The 14648-nt window shown below is 44.1% G+C and overlaps 1 protein-coding gene across 3 annotated transcripts in view; it reads right to left on the bottom strand.

The window, feature by feature from the left end:
• Positions 1-14648, bottom strand: part of TRPC7 (transient receptor potential cation channel subfamily C member 7) — a 140355-nt gene that overhangs the window by 23700 nt on the left and 102007 nt on the right. For all 3 annotated transcript variants that reach the window (XM_003782167.1, XM_003782169.1, XM_003782168.1), the window contains 2 exons: positions 8564-8797; positions 4969-5233 (listed from right to left, as the gene is read on the bottom strand). In XM_003782167.1, coding sequence (XP_003782215.1) covers positions 4969-5233; positions 8564-8797 — 499 coding nt within the window. The remainder of the gene's footprint in view (positions 1-4968; positions 5234-8563; positions 8798-14648) is intronic.

Below are 14648 nucleotides of genomic sequence, written 5' to 3'. Positions count from 1 at the left end.
AAAATAAAAATATATTCCCAATGCCAAAATTCCTGACAATCTGAACTAAGACCTTTTGTTAAAAACTGTCTTAAAGGACATGTAGTCTTAGACGATTTCTCTCTCCATTTCCTTACTCATGTCTGGTGATACTTCAATTTTTTACTCTGTGAACATAAACCTCGTCTGAACACCTCTTCCTTGCCCTCAGTCATTTGCAGTTTCTAATGGAAGTGCTAGGAGATAATGAGCTGCCTGCAGGTGTACTATCTGTCATGTCCAGACAGGCCTGGGCTTCGGCTTCCCCCCCAGTGCCCCTGCTCCTCCCCTCCGGCCAGCCCCCAGCCAGAAGTGGCTGTGAAAAACAACCCAGAGAGAATCTGACTCTGAAGTGGAAGGAGGCTGACAAATTGGGAACCTCTCATAGGACCTGACTCTAGAGTTTGCTCCTGCTGGATCTGACCCAGTGGTTTGTACTTAAAAAATTCCTGTCTGCCCAGGATTTTTGGTAGGCCTGAAATCCTACCAATAAGATACTCCCTTAGGTCAATAAGCGCCTTGCTTCTCAAGCCCCCAGATCTGAGAGTGGTTTCTGTCTCCCTATTTGTGCAATGGTGAAGTTGGATCAGGTCAGCATTTCTCACCCTGTGTCCTAGACCACCTGTATCTAAGTCCCCCAGTGGCTTGTTAATGCTGATTTCTGGGCCCTACCCTCAACTACTGTGATTAAACTAAGATGTGGGGCCTGGGAAGTCCCAAATTTAGCCACCTTCGTAGGTGATTCTGATGTGGTTTGAGAACCACTGATGTCACTCAGGTTAGGCTGTTTGCCTACACCTTGGCCCCCTTCACTAGATTGAGAAAAGACTGAGAAAGAATTTGGGAGTAGGAGGGAGACAGAGGATTTTGGAAGTGGAACACACTGGGAGATAAAGTAGGGTACCTGTGAGGGTTGGGGCTGCAGCTAGCAGAGCAATTTTCCTTTTCTTTTTCTTCCCTTCAGTTCCAGAATATGTGCCTCCCCCACCTTTGGGACAGGATTATAATTTGGTGGAACTCAGGTGGGGCAGACTTTTGTGAGCTGGCCCAAGACCACACCCCTAGGGTGAGCAGGGCTCATATGAGAAAGCCCCCTTTCAGTTCACAGCAGCTCAGTTTCAAGGAGGAAAGCCTTTAGGAACCCAAGCTTCCCTTGGACACGGCAGGAATGGGGTTAAGGGTGTCAAAGTGGGGTTAGTGGGATAACTGCAGTGTGCTTCAACCCAAATTTCCCTTCTGTAGGATTGGGTCATCTGAGCCTATAGAAACAGATGAAGGGAGCCCTGTCTAACCCTATAAGCAAGGCCATAATTCCACAGAAAGGAGAGTACTCACCTGTGGGAGGGCCAAAGGGAAGAACCTAAGCTGGGCAGGGAGGCCTGAGGACGGGCTGCCCTGTAGCACACATTCACTGAGTGGGGGTCAGACTTCATCAGCAGGGTGGGCACTCAGAGTAGCCTTGAATCCCCTAAGGTATGAGCCTCTTTATCCTTGCACGGCTTTTTTTTTAAGTCAAAGACAATCTCTTGGGGTGACATGCTCCAGAGAGTAGTCAAAAGGTAAAAGATGACATTTACAAAAATCCATTCTTCTCTGTCTCTACTACACTGCTCTATTGACTGTTTTCCTGTTCAATCAAATCCTATTTACAGCTACATATCCCATTTCAGGAACTGCCAAGGAGATAAAAATCGTGTCCTCTCTTCACTGTGCTTGCAGTGCCCCCAGAAGGCCTGGGGTCCCCTTTGTTGGGTCCCTCACACCTGGAAAGTCTTCCTTCAGTTCCTAGCTCACAGGACAAGCTGATCGTTTTGCCCCTTCCTCCTCCCTTTGCCTTTCCCTAGGACTCCTCTGTATCCCAAAGACCTGTTCCATATTCAGGGAGATGTGCAGCCTGGTCAGCCCTGCTCTGATTTATGACTTCTTCATTTCCTTGTATGTCATGGCACTGACCTTTTGATGGATTAGGGGCCTGTGATACCGTTCCCTGTAAGGAGAGGGAAGAGGACAGCACCGAACACCCTAGGGCGGTAGGAATGGGCCAAAGTCCATGTTGTCAGGTGCCTAGTCTGGTGTTCACCCGAAGGCCTTGAATCTTGCTTGTTTCTCCGGTTTATTTCCTTATTCTTGTTCATGAAGCATTTAGTGAGCAAATACTCTGTGTCAGGCACTGTGCTAGCCTGGGAACACGGGAGAGACATAAGGGCCTGACCGCGGAGGTTAAGAGCCTGTGTTTACTGGCTGACATCCTCTCTGTGTTCAATAAATGATGTACCCCATGCTGAGTGGGTACATTTGGTTTTGCCTCTAGCAAATCTCGGGCAAATTTGCTCTTGCGTGATTCAAGCTTATTCCACTCCTTCAACAGTCCATCACTGAGTACTGGAGTGATATAAAGGAGTCCAACTGATCCAATAATGTGCGTGGCCTGAGCTGGTCTAGTTTGTAAGCTAGGCCACTGCCCAGAAAGGGTCCTATAACGCCAAATCAGTACCCAGGGTCTTTTCTTGCAATTTATCCTCCCAACCCCCTTAGTCACCATCTCTGTTGTCATCACTACTGTTTATTAAAGGCTCATTATATACCAAACGCTGCATTTGATTCTATTTCTTCTATTTGGATCCTTACAATAATGCTGTGAAGTTGGCTCTCTTAGTATTCTCATTTCAGAGGTGAGGAAATTAAGGCCCAGGGGATCTAAGCACTTGTCCAAGGCCACAAAATCAGTGAGAGGCAGAGCCCAGGCTGAAACCTAATCTGTCTGCCCCCAGGGTGCTGAGGCTCCCACAAAGCCTGTGGGCTGAGGCAGAGTCAGGCACCCTTCAGTTCAGTTCTTAGCACTGACTTGGCTCCTGTTCTCTGTGACACATAAACAACTTCTGTGTCTCAGAGAGTGACAACTTATATGGTTCAGCAGCAATAGGGTCCCACCTCCATTAGGCTTCTACCCCAGGTAAGTGACACAGCCCTGTCCATGATTCTGAGCTGAGAGGCATGGGGTTCACTGCACTTGGCTCTTAGAGACAAGGCATCTTTTCTTGGTGGAAGACTGTTTCAGAAGAAGGGTAAAGGCAGCTTCGCTGAAAGCTGGGAGTTGCTCAGGGAGCCTGCAAGGCTGAGGCTCCAAGCCATCTCCACTAGCTGGAAAATGTAAATTCCGGGCCACTTGGGGACTTAGCCCTGTTGGTCCCAGCTGCTTTGCATGTGGCCAGAGACCTAATTTTCCTTCTTTCAAGCTTTTGGGTAGCAGCTGGATGGAGGCAAGAAGTTCTGGAGCTGGGTGGGTCTGGGGAAGGACTGGAACTAAAAATGCTTGTGTGTTTCTGGCATTTCACATAAACTATCTCATTTATCCCAGAAGGCATGTGTGAATAAGGTGAGAAATTGCATTTTATTTCACATAAAACAAGAACAAGAACAAGAACATAGAGACTGAGATAAATGAGTGACTTGGCTTAAGGTCACCAGTCAGTACATGCCTGTGTCAAGATGTATATTCAGTTCTGCTGGACCCTGCTCAGTGGTGATGGTCTCCCTCAAGGAGACTGCTTGGCCTCTCCACCCAAGCCTAGGGAGGAGGAGCTTTGGGTCTTTGTGGACATGGGCTTGGGAGTTACCACCTCCCTAGTGAAGGGCGGCACATGCCGTGGTATTGCTATGCCTGTTCTGTGGCTGAAGCGGCAACAGCAGCTCCTGCTGGACCCCGAGATCAGTGCCTTGGTTCACACTCTGGCCTCATGCCTCTTGCCTCTTCTTGGGCAGGCCTTCCCTCCTACTGAGGAGGCACAGGATGCTGCAAGGACCTGCGTGGAGCCCAGGCGCCGATGCCCAGCCAGGCAAGCAGAGCAGCTGACCTGTGCCCACTCGCAGACCTGCCTCCCTTGCCGTGTGGTATGGCTTCCCCAGGGCTGCCCTGGAAGTGCAGGTGAGTTAATGGCCTGTGACGTAACTAATAGAAATGGCAGATGGGGCTCGGCGCCTATAGCTCAACCGGCTAAGGCGCCAGCCACGTACACCTAAGGTGGCGGGTTCAAATCCCCAGCCTGGACCCACCAAAACAACAATGACGGCTGCAACCAAAAAATAGCCGGGCATTGTGGTGGGCGCCTGTGGTCCCAGCTACTTGGGAGGCAGAGGCAGGAGACTCGCTTGAGCCCAGGAGTTGGAGGTTGCTGTGAGCTGAGATGCCACGGCACTCTACCCAGGGGGACAGCTTGAGGCTCTGTGTCAAAAAAAAAAAAAAAAAAAAGAAATGGCAGATGGACAGATCTGGCTGATAATTCCTCTATTCCAGCCTGACAGGCTATTCTGAGCTGTGATATTCCATGCAGGCTCCCTGGAGAGGTCCACCATGCACAGGCTGTGTATTCTGGGAGGGGGGCCCAGGCAGCTGCCTGTGCGTGCTTCCCCCTCTTTCTTCATGTATTTCCCTTGCAGCAGCACCTCGGACTTGCTCACTCTCCTTCCAGACTGCACTTTCCTTTTCCCTTCAATCTTCTTTCCCTTGCTCTAACAAATTGTTGGCATGCAAGTTTTGCACAGATTTCTGTTTTCTAGGTAACACAGGCTAAGACGATCATAATAGTCATAATACTTTTCCCCATTTATTGAGAATTTACCATGTGAGCTATATTATCTCACTGGATCATCACATCATTCCTATGAAGCAGATACTATTATTAGCCCCATCTTTGAAATGCAGAAATGAAGGCTCAGAGAAGTTAAGGAACATATTCATGGCCATGCAGAACAGGAGTGGTTAAGTAAGGATTTTACTCAGCTCTTCTGGTCAACTCCAGAACCTGAACTCTAAGCCCTCCTTGAATAGTTGCCTTGAACCTTGAGAAATACCAATGTAACCTGAGTCTCCGCAAGAAGTTACATTCAAGAGGCTCCCAAGGATTCCCAGGAATCCCAGAGAGACCCTGGGGAGAGCTCTATGATACTCACGTTGTAAACGCTGGGTTGTACTTTGCACCTCGGTAGTAAGAGTACAGGTTGAACATCCCAATCATGAAGGCCACAAATACCATGATGAAAATGACCATAAACTTGAAGATATCTTTCACAGTTCTCCCTAGGGAGATCTGCAGGGGCCCAAAACTCTCGTTGGCTGGCAGGATGTATGCAATGCGAGAGAAGCTTAGCACGACAGCTATCGCATATAGCCCTTCCGATATGATCTGAGGGTCTGAAGGCCACCACTTGTCCCTGGCTAAAAGAAAACAATCTGGGTTACTCACTGGGGATAGGATCCATCCTGGAAGAGAAACCAGTTAGACATTTTTATAAGTCTCCAAGCACATCACTTGCTATTATCTTTAAATTAATCCCAATACACAGAGGATACCACCCTTCCTCTTAGAAAGTGCTGGACCATCTGCCTGGCACATCCTTTCCTCACTTCATTTCTGACCCATTCCCAATCATACTTCCAGGCTTTGCCCAGGCGTCCCCTCTTTCAGGAAGCCTTCTGTGACTCCCATAGGCGGGACAGGTCCCCTCTTCGCCTCTGTGCTTCCTTAGTCTCCCATGTACCCACCTATTGTGGCACCTGTCACCTGCTTGTTATTCTGTCCCCTCACCAGTGTTTGTGCTCCCCCTACAGGGGCCGTCCCACTCACCGGGAGGATGCACGAGGAGGTGGAGTTAGAGAGATCTGAGGTTGAATGTAGCCTTTCCATTTGCCATATGACGCTGAACAAGTAAACTAAAATTTTTGAGCCTGATTTTCCTCACCTTTAAATTGGGAATAATATCTTCCATGTCACCAGACTGTGGTGAGGATGAAATGGAATCATGTATGTAAAGTGCTTAGCACAGGGTCTGGCACACAGCAGGTACTGGTCAATGTTAAATGGCTGAATGGACCCTTAACCACAAGTTCCTCACGTGGGAAGTGTGGGGGCACCTCTGGTTATCACGGTGACTGGGTCAGAACGTTACTAGGATGCTAATGTTCGGCAATGTTCTTTCTAGACAGAACTACACCATGAAAACTGCCCTGAAGAAAAACTGTCCCTGTTGAGAAATGCTAAGTGAAATTTTAATTGAGAAATATTGAGAAACCTAAATTAGCCCTTATACTTACATTAGCTGTAATTTTTACTACAGCCCTGTAGATACCATTATTGCCATTTTAAAGATCGGATTTGGGGTATGGGGTCCTTTTCATAGCCCAGTAAATGCAGATAGAAAGGATATTACATTGCAATTCCTGGCACTCCAAGGGGGGTAGAAGAGCAAGAATTTTGTTCTTTATTTTCAAATCTAGACTCTGTTAAACAATTATAATTACAGACAGCAGAAAGAGAAGCCAGACCACAAAGTTTCAAATAAAAATTCTACATAGCATTACATTTGGAAATACAATAACATTATAGACTATGTTCTCATCAAGGTCTTACCTTAGAAGTCCATCAAAAATAAGCAAGCAAATAAATTATGTGTTTTCTAATAATATATCTGTCACCTTCTATGGACATGACTTCTTCTATTAAAAAGTCACCAAAAAGGAATTTCTTTTTTCTTCAGCCACTAATTTACCATCTTTAATAACCACAACAATAAAGGCCAATCCTCTATTCTATTAGGATAGATTACTGTCAAATACTGGTGACGAGGACAGGATATTTATTGAAAAATATTATACTCAGACTGGATTGCAAGTAGTTGTTATAGGTATAAGGCAAAGGGCACTGTGATGATTCAGACAAAGTTCTTCTTGGAGCTGTTTCCTTGAGAAAAATTGCCCTATTACAACTTAAAAAACTGGGATCTATTTGGTGAAGGTGAAGGAGCCACTGTCTGGCCACAAGAGGGCTCTCTTCCCCTGCAACTGGAACACAATTGACCATGGAGAAATTTAAGATTTCCAAGGGCCCAGGGTAAATCACAAAAACAAAGGACATAATGTACTATGGTCAGAGTTGGGAGAGACCTTAATACAATCCATAAAATAATAGAAATCACAAGTGGACAATGCTACAGCCTGAACCATGGCTTTAAGTACCTAAAGCAGTATTCACATTCTCTCATCTTTTGTGGATGAAGCCTGAGCAGCCCTGATGGGACAATATCCAAGCCCATTTTGCTTTAACACAGTCTGAATTTGCTAAACCAAAAAATGATAGAGAGTAAGTAGGAAAATGATTTGAAATACTACAAGACTCTCCTTTTCCAATGGGGATTTCTCTACCACCTTTACACATAACATTACGTTGAAAAATGGGCAACAACTCCACCTTTGCATTAAGTGGCCAACTCGCTACAGATCCTTGCTGTAACCTGACCAGGAAGATTCTGTAGTCATGGAGTCATCTGGCTTGATCTAACAGGAACATGTGACACTCAGACCCTTCAGATACAGTAGCTGTCATTAACAAATGTTTACTTTTTACTGGTAACAACAGATACCCACTGTTCCTCTGCCACCTCCTCTTTCTCTTTCAATACAGAAAGTACCATGTTTAAGCGAGAAAATGATCCAAAAAGTAGTAGTGATGATAATTGTTGACATTTAGTGAGCATTTACCATTTTGAGACCATATTGCCAAACTCTTTATATGAGTTATTTTATTTAACCCTCAAACCAAACCGTTTGACATAAGTATTATTATCCTTGTTTTACATATGAGGAAAATGGAGGCTCTGAAAAGTTCAGTAAACAAAGTCTAACAGTAAGCTACAGATTTGACAGGTCTCTCTTACTCCCTAACTTGGCTGACATAACCACTATGCCATTTGGCATGATTTTCAGTTCACATTGGGGCAGAATTCCCTGCCAGACAATCTTGTATTTCTGGAAACATTATGAGCCCTGCCAGGAAAACCTGTTTCTTCATGTATAAAATAGGGACAAAACCAGACAAACAACAACAACAAAACCCTTCTTTTGCAGGGCAATTGCAAGGATGAGAATTTATATGTGTTACATGGCTACACGGTCCCAGGCACAGAGTAAGTCCTCAGTAAATGGATGTTATAACTATTATTCCTAAAGTCTCAATCTTCTACCTCAGTGTGGCCTTGTCGTTTGAAAGAACTGAGGTATCTCCTGAGAACCTATCTTGCCACAAAGAACTGGGAAAGCAGAGTCTACCTTTGCATAAACCAGAGGGATCTGAATTAGAAAGGAAATTCTTTAGTATGTACATATCCCTTTATTGCTCTTGGATCCACATCAGGACCAGCTGTTTCTTAAAAACAGTAACAACAACAAACTCAAACACTAAAAACTACAGAAATACCCCAGGAGCCTTTCCAAAACAAGCTCATCCAATCTAACACAAAAAAGATTCATTTCTGTAAGTCACTAATTTCACGTTCTATTCAGCTGATGGCACTACAGGAACTAGGACTTTTGTTGAGGGAGACGGAGGGCTCTGGATTGGCAGAAGAAACCACCAGGTCTCCAAGTTACAAACCGCCAGGGGCGGAACCGGCCACCGGGCAAGGCTGGGCCGGGCCCCATCCGGGAAGCGGAACCGCGGACGGCGGCTGCACTCGCCCGCTCACCGGAAGGGGGCAGCACTCGTCCACTCACCGTACGTGAAGTACGCCACTTCCGGCGGCAGCGAGACGTTGTGCAGCGTGTCGTCCTGCACGTGCTGGTCCACGTACAGCTGCGCCTCGCTGGCCTTCAGGAAGGCCATGAACCGTGCTGTGAAAGAGGCCACGAAGATGGACAGCATCCCGAAATCCAGCAGGTTCCACAGGTGCAGCACGTACTCCCGCGGCCCCTCCTCCCAGATTTCCTTGCATTCCGACCAAATCATTCCTGCCGGAAGGAGAAGGCTGGGTTCACTTGTCTTTTTTCTTTTTGTTTTGGTTTCAGGTTAATGTGAGGGTACAAACAGCTAGGTTACAATGTTTGCATTTGCTCGGCAGAGTCCCGCTTGCAGTTGTGTCCTGCACCCAGGTTTGCCATACACCCTTACATCGTGCCCATTAAGTGGGAGCACGCCAATCCTCCTCCCCTCCTCTCTTTCCCTCTCCCTCCTGCTCCCATCTGAATTGAATTGAGATTTTTTTCTTTTGTGGGCCTATATTAGATTGTCTGCTGGCTTCTTATAAGTATTGAACACATTGCATATTTGCTTTTCCATTCTTGTGACGCTTCACTGAGAAGAATTTGTCTCAAATCCATCTAGGTTAATACAAAGGATGTAAAGTCACCTCTTCCTCCTACTTTTTTTTTTTTTTTTTTTAAGGCTGAATGGTATTTCAGAGTATACATATATCACAACAAACTCGAGTTCAATTTTCAATTCTTAATAGCGTTTGTGACTACTTGAGGCCACAGAGGGAAGCAGGGTACAAATGTAAACGTCAACTCTTAGTTGCTGGGAGTGTTGGTAGCCAGAGGCAGGCAGAAACGTGTCTTCTAAGGCAGATCTAGATTGAAGGAGTTGTTGAGACTGGGAGAAAACACTTCCCTTGTCCCTGTACTCAAAAACATACCATCTCTGGAAGTGAGGAGAGAGTTCTCATTCATTGATAGATTCTTGGGGACAATCTAGGAGAAATGTAGTTCCATACTTCCATACTTCCAGAAGTAGGAGGCCTTAAGGAATTAAGGAAACTGAGTTCCAGGAAAGGGAAAGCGCTTTCTCAAGGTCCCACATATGACTTAGAACATGTTTTCTAACCCCCAGATTAAAATGCTTTCCTCTATATTTCCATACTGTTTCAATGACATTAGTTTTGGCTTATTAGATTTTTTTCCTACTCATAATTTATTAGGTTTTAAAGACATGTGTTTTCATTGTTATGTATTAAACAACATAGAAGAATATAAACACAGTGTTGCTAGTTTCTTCACCTTCCTCTAAGCCAGCTCTTAGACTCAGGGAACAGGGAAATCCCAGGAGAGAGAGTACTGGAAAAATGGCCAGTCAGAATACACACATTTACCAATTAAGTTCACTGTCTTCTGTGAGCACAGTTTGATGTGGCCTTCTACTAGTTTAATGTGTATCCTTTTAGAACTGCACTGTCCAATTCCATAGCCACCAGTCACATGTGGATACTGTATATTTGAAAAGTGGTTAGTTCAGATTGAGATATGCTGTAAAAGACACATCAGATTTCAGACTTACTACAAAAAAAGAATAATATATCTCATTAATAATTTTTGTTACACCAGTTAGATACTGCAGTGATAATATTTTGGATACGTTAGGTTAAGTAAAATATATTGTTAATTAATTTTACCTGTTTGTCTTTATGATATGGCTTCTAGAAATTTAAAAGTATATATGTGGCTCATAGTCATAGTTTTCACTATATTTGTATTGAATGGTGAGTGCTATTCTGTATCTTTTTTTTTTTAACTGATTATTAAAATTCAGTTTAAATTACAGGCACAACTTGTTAAATTGCACTTTGCCTTATTGCGTTTCTGAGATACTGTGTTTTTTTTTTTTTTTTTTTACAAATTGAAGGTTTGTGGTAACTCTGCATTGAGCAAGTTTATTAGTATTTTTTTTCCAACAGCGTATGCTCAGTTTGTGTCTCTGTGTCACATTTTGGTAATTCTCACAGTATTTCTTGTTATATCTGTTATGGCAATTTGTGATCAGTAATCTTTGATTTTACTGTTTTAATTATTTTGAAGCACCACAAACAGCGCCCATAGAAGACAGTGAATTAATTGGTAAATGTGTGTTTTCTGACTGGCTGTTTTCCTAGTGCTCACTCTCTCTTTTTCTTTCTCTCTCTCTCTCCCCATTCCCCCTCTCCCCCTCCCTCCTGGGATCTCCCTGGTCCCTGAGTCAAAAATACTGAATTGAGGCCAATTAATAATCCTACAATGGCTTCTTAAGTGTTTAAGTGAAAGGAAGAATCACACATTTCTCACTTTAAGGCAGTAGCTGGAAATGATTAAGCTTAGTGAGGAAGGCATGTTAAAAACTGAGATATGCAGAAAGCTAGGCCTCTTGTGCCAAACAGCTGAGTTGTGAATGCAAAGGAGACATTCTTGAAGGAAATTAAAGTGCTACTCCAGTGAACTCGTGAATGATAAGGAAGTGACATAGTCTTATTGCTGATATAGAGACAGTTTTAGTGGTCTGGATAGATCAAACCAGCCACAACATTCCCTTACGCCAAATCCTAAGCCAAAGCAGGGCCCTGAACTTTCTTCAGTTCTGTAACAGCTAAGAGAAGTGAGGAAGCTGCAGAAGAAAGTTTGAAGCTAGCAGAGGTTGGGTCGTAAGGTTTAAGTAAAGAAGCTGTCTTCAGAACGTAAAAGTATAAGGCAAAGCAGCGGGTGCTGATGGAGACACTGCAGCATGTCATTCAGAAGATCCAGCTAAGATAATGGATGAAGGTGGCCACCCACGCTAAACAACAGTTTTTTGAAACATAATTGTCTTTAAGGAAGATGGCATCTATGACTTGAGAAGCCAGAGAGGATAAATCAGTACTTGATTTCAAAGCTTCGAAGGACAGGCTGACTCTCGTTAGGGGCTAATGCAGCTGGTAACTTTGTTGAAGCCAGTGCTCATTTACCATTTCCCTATCCTAGGACCCTTAAGAATTTTGCTAACTCTTCTCTGTATGTGCTCTAGAAACTGAACAGCAAAGCCTTGATAATAGCCCATCTCTTTGTAGCATGGTTTACTGAATATTCTAAGGCTGCTGTTGAGACTATACAAGAAAAAGATACGTTTTAACATATTACTGTTCCTGGACAATGTATTTGGTCACCCACCAGCTCTGATGGAGATAGACACAACTTCTATTCTGTAGCTCTTGAATTGAGGAGTCATTTTTACTTTCATGTCTTATTGTTTAATACATTAACTGCCATGTGAGTTGTATTTAACTTATGTTAGTTTTGAGCACAGGGCCTCATGAAGCATATATAACACACGTGTGTCTCTTGACCTATTTTGACCTAATAGAACACTATGGCCCCAATGGGGAAATTTTTTTTTCTTGTGTGGCAATGTGTTAAGAAATATATTTCTTAAGGTTATAGCTGCCATAGATAATGATAGATCTGGCAAAGTAAATTGAAAACCTACCAGAACGGATTCCCCATTCCTGATGACATTAGTAACATTCATGATTCATGGGACTCCTCTAAACATCAAGATTAAAGGTCAGACTATCAGCATTAAATGGGAGAAGTTGATTCTAACCCTCCCAGATGACTTTGAGGGGTTCCAGGCTTTAGTGGAGGAAGTAACTGCAGAAGGGGAAGAAATAACAAGAGAACTAGAACAAGAAGTGGAGCCCAAAGACGTGCTGAAGTGCTTAAATCCAATGATAAAATTTGAGTGGATGAGTAGTTGCTTTTTAGGGATGAAAAAAGAAAATAGTTTCTTGAGTTGGAATCTACTTCTGATGAAGAGGCTGTGAACACGTTTGAAATGATAAGGGATTAAAAATATTTTATAAAATCAGTTGAGAAAGCTATGACAGGGTTTGAGAAAATTGTTTGAAAGAAGTTCTACTGTGGGTAAAATGCTATCAAACAGCATCTCATCCTTCGGAGAAGTCTTTTGTGAGAGAAAGAGTTAATTGTTGTGCAAGCATTATTGTCTTATTTTAAGAAATTGCCACAGTCACCCCAAAGTTCAGCAACCACCACCCTGTTCATTCATTCAACAGCCCTTATTACTGAGGCAAGAATCTCCAACACCAAAAAGATTATCACTTGTTGTAAGTTCAGATGATTATTAGCGTTTTTTAGAAGTGAAGTATTTTTAAAATTAAAGTATGTGGATTTTTTAGACATAATGCTATTGTACATTATACATATGTGAAAACACATCTTTTATATGTACTAGGAGACTAAAACATTCATGTGACTTTATTGTGATATTGGCTTCACTGAGGTGGGCTGGTACTGAATCTGCAGTATCTCCTAGGTACGTCTCTATATAAGACTTAACTCAAGTATAATTTGAGCATCTACTATGTGCTAGGCACTGTTCTGACTGCCATATATATATATATACACATATGCATACAACACACTCCCTTAAATCTTTGCGCCAGTTGTATGTATTATTTTCTATTATTATCCCATTTTATAGCTAATGAAACAGAAGCACAGAAGGTGTGATGTGCCCAGGTAGGAAGCAGGAGATCTGGGATTTGAAGGAGGAGGTCTGCCTCTGAAGTCCATGCTCTTGACCACTATGCTTCTCTGGTTGTCCAGGAAATGAAATTGGGTTCAGATCAGTTAATGCAGGGGTCCTCAAACTTTTTAAACAGAGGGCCAGTTCACTGTCCCTCATACCATTGGAGGGCCAGACTGTGGGCCCCGGGACAAGTCGGCTGCTAAGCAGGACAGGCAGCAGCAGCAAAAACACCTGGTGGGCTGGATAAATGTCTCAGGTGGACCGCATGTAGCCTGCAGGCCATAGTTTGAGGACGCCTAAGTTAATGTATAGAACAGACTCTTGAACATTTGTAAATGGCATCAAGGGACCTTATGGCTACTCAAACCTGGGAAAGACTTAATGTGCATATTGAGGAGGATTATAGTAGCAGAAGAATCACTAGCTGGTCAGCAAGTGAAACAGTTCCAGCTCACATGTGCCCCAGAGGTCAACACCGATGGTCAACACCAAGGCCTCTCTTGGCTCTCCCCTCACCCCTATGCATCAGACACGTCGGCCTGCCTTCTCACGTGCCTCCTGCCTCTCCTGTTGCTCATCCCTCAATTTTCTTCGTTTTGGGCATTCCCATTTACAAGTTTTGGGCATTCTCATTCTTCCCTCTGACTGTGAGTAAGTGCATTTAGCCCTGAAGTTTTGTCTTTCTTCTCCTTGCGAATGTCTCACAGGTAAATATCTTCCTATTTTTCCTTTAAGAAAATATTCCCACTGTACAGAGAGACTGCTGTTAGTGGATGTCCTGCCAGTAGCAAAAATACCACACCCCCAAGCCAGCCTCCCCATCCCTTCCACCCTTGCTGGTGCCACCGTTGCCTAGCGCTCCTACTCTTGTTCCCCTGACTTTTCGTGCTGTCTCGGGGGATCACCACACTTCTGCACATCTTCCTTTGGTGATCCGTTAGATCCGTCTGCCCTTTCAGTTTTCAACTCTGTCCTCTTACCTCACAATGTATAGGTCCTATCACTTTATTCTTCAGACACTTTCAGTGTATTCCTCATAATGTCAAGATAAAGTTCAGACTCTGAAGCTAGGCCGTCAGGCCTTTTCATGATCTTCCACGATCTCCATACATCCTGTGCTCAGCAAAGCAAGTCCACTCTCCAGTCCTCCAAGAGTTCCACCCCTAGCCATCTGCTTGTGTTCCCTTCCTTCTTTTCCCTAGACCTTAAATCCAGCACACTGATAGATGCCCACGTAACATAATGGTCTTTAAGGATCTAGCCTGGAGTCAAAGGCAATGCTGTGAGCAGACAGCATTGAGGGCTCTGCCCTGGCCAGACCATGGCGGACTTGGTCTTAGGCCCACATTTGGGCACATTTGATTTGGGACAAACCAATCACTTTCACTCCTTTGGGACTCTGTCCAGGGACTGTTTTAATCAGACTTTTTTCTTTTCTGATGAAAATGGTCCATCAGGCTCAGCGCCTATAGCTCAACCGGCTAAGGCGCCAGCCACGTACACCTAAGGTGGCGGGTTCGAATCCCCAGCCCG

Source organism: Otolemur garnettii, unplaced genomic scaffold, assembly GCF_000181295.1.
Source record: "Otolemur garnettii isolate 467f Iridium unplaced genomic scaffold, OtoGar3 scaffold00003, whole genome shotgun sequence".
NCBI classification, from domain to species: domain Eukaryota; kingdom Metazoa; phylum Chordata; class Mammalia; order Primates; family Galagidae; genus Otolemur; species Otolemur garnettii.
This window is presented reverse-complemented; position numbering and strand designations above follow the sequence as displayed.